The 6,261-nt window shown below is 40.0% G+C and overlaps 1 protein-coding gene across 7 annotated transcripts in view; it reads left to right on the top strand.

Moving 5' to 3' along the window:
* atp11b (ATPase phospholipid transporting 11B (putative)) overlaps positions 1-6,261 on the top strand; it is a 175,332-nt gene that overhangs the window by 72,953 nt on the left and 96,118 nt on the right. For all 7 annotated transcript variants that reach the window (XR_006313418.1, XR_006313419.1, XR_006313420.1 and 4 more), the window contains one exon: positions 3,165-3,334. Coding sequence is in view for 4 of the 7 variants with exons in the window: in XM_043702356.1 (XP_043558291.1) it covers positions 3,165-3,334 (170 nt within the window). In the remaining 3 variants the exon portion in view is untranslated. The remainder of the gene's footprint in view (positions 1-3,164; positions 3,335-6,261) is intronic.

Genomic DNA, 6,261 nt, shown 5'->3' with positions numbered 1-6,261 from the left:
TAAGGTGCCACACGGGAAACTGCTGAGCAAGGTGAGGGCCCATGGTATTCGAGGTGAGTTACTAGTATGGATTGAGGATTGGCTGTCTGACAGAAGGCAGAGAGTTGGGATAAAAGGTTCCTTTTCGGAATGGCAACCGGTGACAAGCGGTGTCCCGCAGGGTTCAGTGTTGGGGCCACAGCTGTTCGCATTATATATTAATGATCTGGATGAAGGGACTGGGGGCATTCGAGCAAAGTTTGCTGATGATACAGTTAGGTGGACAGGCAGGTAGTACTGAGGAAGTGGGGAGGCTGCAGAAGGAACTAGACAGTTTGGGAGAGTGGTCCAGGAAATGGCTGATGGAATTCAATGTGAGCAAAAGCGAGGTCTTGCACTTTGGAAAAAAGAATAGAAGCATGGACTACTTCCTAAACGGTGAGGAAATGCGTAAAGCCAAAGTACAGAGGGATCTGGGAGTGCTAGTTGAGGATTCTCTAAAGGTAAACATGCAGGTTGAGCCCGTGATTAAGAAAGTGAATGCAATGTTGTCAATTATCTCAAGGGGGTTGGAATATAAAAGCACCGTTGTGCTACTGAGACTTTATAAAGCTCTGTTTAGGGCCCATTTGGCGTCCTGTGTCCAGTTTTGGTCCCCACACCTTGGGAAGGACATATTGGCACTGGAGCGTGTCCAGCGGAGATTCACACGGATGATCCCTGGAATGGTAAGTCGAACATATGAGGAATGGCTGAGGATCCTGGGATTGTATTCATTGGAGTTTAGAAGATTAAGGGGAGGTCTAATAAAAACTTACAAGATAATACATGGCTTGGAGAGGGTGGACGCTAGGAAATTGTTTCCGTTAGGTGAGGAGACTAGGACCCGGGGACACAGCTTTCGAATTAGAGGGGGTAAATTCAGAACAGAAATGCGGAGACATTTCTTCAGCCAGAGAGTGGTGGGCCTGTGGAATTCATTGCCACAGAGTGCAGTGGAGGCTGGGACGCTAAATGTCTTCAAGGCAGAAATTGATAAATTCTTGATGTCACAAGGAATTAAGGGCTACTGGGAGAATGCGGCTAAGTGGAGTTGAAATGCTCATCAGCCATGATTGAATGGCGGAGTGGACTCGATGGGCCGAATGGCCTTACTTCCGCTCCTATGACTTATGGAAGCGGCAGATTCAAACCACTACAAATGCCGGAGGAAACATCACAGAAGCGCTTCACAGGAGGCTCCCAAGCACTGAGGATGTCACCTAGACAGGGGACGAACCGTCTGCAACACAACTTCCCAGCTCGGCGAACAGAACCACAACAACGAGCACCCGAGCTACAAATCTTCTCACAAACTTTGATCATGGATAATATATTGGCATGGGTAGTTTCATAAATAGCTAGGAATTAGAGAGGGGCATAGGTGGGGCATTTTCAAATTGTAAATTACCACAAAGGTCAGTGCTAAACCTTGAGCTATTTATAATCTATATTAAAGAACTGAGTGAAGAGTAATGTGTTTACCGATGCAAAACCAGTGGGAAGGTAAACTTCAGCAAATCAATTAACACAAGTGAGATGCGAGGTGTTTTTATTATGTGAAGATGTGTGCAGTTACTTAATTTGGTTATGAGAAGAAAAGCAAAATACATTTTTAAAGGTGTGAAACTTGAAAGTATTGATGTGCAAAGGAATTTTGGATGTTCTCGAGCAAGATAAGCAGGAAGTTAGCATGCAGGTGCAGCAAGCAAAGAGGAAGGTGTGCAGCTTGCCGTTTGTTGCAAGAGGTTCAGAGTTGACGAATAAAGTAGTACTTCTACATTTGTATAATGATTTGGTGAGACCATTTCTGTCTGAACATTTTAAGAAAAAAAAATGTACTTGTGTTGGAGGTGAATACATTTTAATCTAGGTTTAGTCTCTGGGATGTGATAAAAATCTGAGCAAATTGGGTCTGTATTCACTGGAATTTAGTAAAATGAAGGGTGGTGTTATTGAAACATTTAAAATCGAGGAGAATTAATAGGGTGGGTGTTAAAAGGATGATTTCCCTTGGGAGAAAAAGTATAATTAGTGGGCACAGTTTTAAAAGTGAGTTGTCCCATTTCAGACTGAATTAGACAATCTTTTTAGTGTTATTACACACCATGACCTGATGAAATTATGTTGTCACTTTAGAATAGGGCCTACTTCTAACTTGCACGAAATTGAGTTGTGGATTATTTTGCTCATTACATAGCCAACAGGATATCATTGTACTGAGTTGACTAGATTGAACCTTTATCTCCTAAATGGACAGACTGAATATTCATCCAGTCCTCATCCTGTGTCTCAAGTTTACAACGAATAATTGGACTGAAACACTCCCGAGCGTGTATTATAATGAAGGTTTTACTGTAGTGTTGCCTTTGTTAAACAGTTGATGTAATACCGTCCATATAGATTTCCATGGTTCTCGTATACATCATAAATTGGTGTGATAACCATGTCCAGTAATACTAATTTCACTTAAACACTGATTGGTATCTTGGAACATTTAGACTTTGACCTTTTTTCATTGATTTCCTGCTAGTATAAAGATCATCAGTGTAAACTTCCACAAATATCTTGCCCAAGGTCTCATTCTTCCTGTAAGATTGGACAGTTGCTGTTGATAGTCAGTCAAACCTGAGTTTTATTGTCATCACTTGAGGCAACAGTTAGACTTGTTGAAAGTATTGCTGGTTGAGGACTAGGAACTGATAACTGATTATCTGTTCCTAAGATTTTTGACTCCTCTTGACTGCAACTCCCCCAAGATCAATGTCACTGATTTGGCTGGAATATGCACAATCTTGAACACAACAGTTCATCTGGAACAAAAACCAAAATTGCTGGAAAATCTCCACAGATCTGGCAGCATCTCGAGAGAGAAAACCGAGTTAACCTTTTGGGTCCACTTGACGACTCTTCATTCCCTCCTTCATCCAGTGTTGATTATAGGCCTGACTCGGTCTGATCAGTCCTGACTCTCCTTCCTACTTCAGTACTGTTCTTTCAATGAAGTCCTCTTTTGTAGTGATCAGCATCAAACATATGACAGTCACATCAGACATCTTCCTATTCTTCGTGCCATATTTGTTTTAAAAAAGTATTTGTTTGATTGAATATGATAGTGTTCTGACCATTCATGCTTCAATTCCTAGACCGATGAGGAAAAGATGTTCTTGAAGGCAATATCCCTTTGTCACACAGTGCACATTAATGACCAGGAAGAGACACGGAGATCAAATTTGAATTCTGTAGTTGATTCATCCTCTGTGCAATACTATGCTGCTTCACCAGATGAGAAGGCTTTAGTAGAAGCTGCGAGAAAGTAAGGATATTTTTCTACAACAAACTATTAAGTTCAGGAGCTATATGTAATTTCTTTGTTAAATCTGAATTCTGAAATAATGTTTTTTTATGTCCTTATTTGTGGATCTAATGTCAGCATAGTAGTCTTTGTGTGTGATAACTGTGCCATCATTGTAATGCTGTAATGTGTTTGCATAATGTACATTTAGAAAATTCTGTTGCTACACACTATGTTAAGTGCTCATATTGCTGGTGAAGTGTACATTAAGTGAAATAGTTTGTTTAAATCTTGCATATATGCCTATAGTGTTGGTTTTGCATGTGTGAGTAAAATGTCTGGAAATATTCAGAACTGTTTATTGCGAAGAGCCGAACCACTGTCAAATATGTCAACACCCAGTAGCAGCTTCTGAATTGAAGGCTGAGAGATCAAGCTCTGTTCAAAAAATTTGGACACAATCTTGGGTGACATTTTAGTGCAGCAGTTCATTAGCTATAAAATGCTTTGGGACTACCTGAGATTACCAAAGTCACCTGGTAAATGCAACAATGTATTATTTACTTGCTCATCATCTGCTCATTTTGTTTTGGATCATTTGCCCTCGCTCGATTTTTGGACCAAGAGCCATCATACTTTTTTTGGGCTGACTGTGCCTGTCTGTCCTAGACAAGATCCTCCCTTTTGCTGCATGAGCAGTATTAACCACTCCATGTTGTGAATTAAGCTTTGATACTGCAAAACCTGTTTATGCAAATAAGAAACTGCATAAAGCAAAATCCAAAATATTAGTTTAAAGATGCAATTCTTGCAGCTGCCTTGAATCTGACCATAATAATTGGAACCAAACCTGCTGTAGCCTCAGTCTCTAAATAGTCAGACTCCTTTTCTGACATCCAGTACTTGATGCATAGAAGTTCCCTCCAGTTAAATATTGTGAGGACTGAAGTTATTTCTTTGAACAATGCCAAAACTTCTATTCTCTTACCACTGACTTTATTGATCCACAGCAGCAGCTGGTTGAGTGTAATCCAGGCTATTCATAACCTTTCACTTCTAATCTCATCTGCACCATCACTCTGAAGACCACCTATTCCACCTTCGCAATGATGTCCAACTTCACCCCTCCCTCAGCACATCTGCAGTTGAAGCCCACGTCCATGTCACTTTAACTTTGCTTAATAATTTTGATGCATTCCTGACTAACCTCCCACATTCCAAAATCATTCTTGTCATTCAAAACTCAACTCACTTGCCTCCACTGTATTCATAGAACTACATTGATTGCTAGTCAAACTACAGCTTAATTTTAAAATTCTCAGTCTTGCACATGCTGACCATAATACTAAATTAAACTAGTCTACCTGCCAGTGCTTGGCCCATGTTCCTCCAAACATTACTATTGCTCTAACTTATCTAAATATCTTTTAAACGTTATAACTGTACCTGCATCCACTGCTTCCTCTGGAAGCTCATTCTATACACAAACCACTTTTTTTTTTGAAAATTGCACTTCATGTCTTTTTTAAAATCTATCTTGTCTCACCGTAAAAATACACCCCCTAATCTTGAAACCCTCACCCTAGAGAAGAGACACCTGTCAATCATCATCTTATAAATTTGTATCCCTCTATGGACTCACCTCACTCCTAGCTGTAAGATTTCCTCCAGCTCACAGTTCTGTTTAGATCTCAGCAATCTAAACACTTAGCTCTTTAATTCCTTCCGTACATCTCATGACCTCCAACCCCTGTGGATGTGGATAAGTATCAGATTGTAGGAGGAACAGAGGTGCAGAGTATTTCATTGCAATATTAGGAAATGTTGATGTCCAAAGGTCATGAGAGTCCTTGTTCATTAGATAGTAAAAGCTAATGTGCAGATGCAATACATAATCAGGAAAGAAAATCGTATGTTGGTCTTTTATCCCAAGAACATTTGAGTGCAGGACTCAAGTTGTTATGCAGCAGTTGTATAGAACCTTGATGAGACTATACCTGGAGTCCTGTGTAGTATTGGTCACCTTACTAAAGGGAAGTTATATTTGCCATAGAGCAAGGGTTGCCAGACCGATTCCTGGAGCAGCAGGACTGTCCTATGACTAGAGGTTGGGTCTGTATTCTCTTGATCTTAAAAGACTGAGAAATAATCTCATTTGTAGTTTACAAATTCTTACAATGGTCAGACAGGTAGAAAGGATGTCCCCCTTGCTTGGAGGGGGAGGCAAGAACCAAGGGAAATAGTCAGTAAGAGGCAAGCCATTTAGGGAAATGAATCTTTGGAATTTTCTATCCCAGGAATGTCAATTATTGAGCACGTTCAAGACAATGATCAATAAATTTCTAGGTGCTAATGATGTCAAACAAAATGGAGAAAGTACGGCAAAATAGCATTCAGGTGGGTAATCAGCCATGATCTAGAACAGTCCAGCAGGCTTGAGCCGAAGTGCCTTACTCCTCGTTCTATTGTCCTCCTTTAAGACAAACCTTCAATCTGTCTATTTTACTAAGCTTTTGGTCATCTGGCCTAATATATCCTCAGATATTTTCAATTGACCTGTTCAAACATGTTAATTATACATGTGGAGCAGGTGAGATTTGACCCTAAGCTCAGGTCGGGACACTACCACTGTGTCATAAGGAAAGACACAATGTCTTTTTATGCCTCCGTGTCAAATGTTCTATGACATTCCTGGATATTAGCTTGAAGGATGTTACTGTTGTTTGGGGTGTTAAATGTCATTCATTTTAGTTGATTAGGTAGTGAAATGGAAAACTGGTTTTAAAGCCATCCTTCATTCTAAAATGTGTTACTTAATGAAGCAAACAACCTTTGCTGCCATGATATTTTTAATTAGTTAATTGGTTTGTTTTGCTTTAATGTTTTCCAACCTGCAGAAAATGGTAACTCTGGTTACAATACAGTTGCATGGACATAGCCAATTTTCT

This window comes from Chiloscyllium plagiosum, chromosome 13 (assembly GCF_004010195.1).
Source record: "Chiloscyllium plagiosum isolate BGI_BamShark_2017 chromosome 13, ASM401019v2, whole genome shotgun sequence".
Taxonomy (NCBI): Eukaryota; Metazoa; Chordata; class Chondrichthyes; order Orectolobiformes; family Hemiscylliidae; genus Chiloscyllium; species Chiloscyllium plagiosum.
This window is presented reverse-complemented; position numbering and strand designations above follow the sequence as displayed.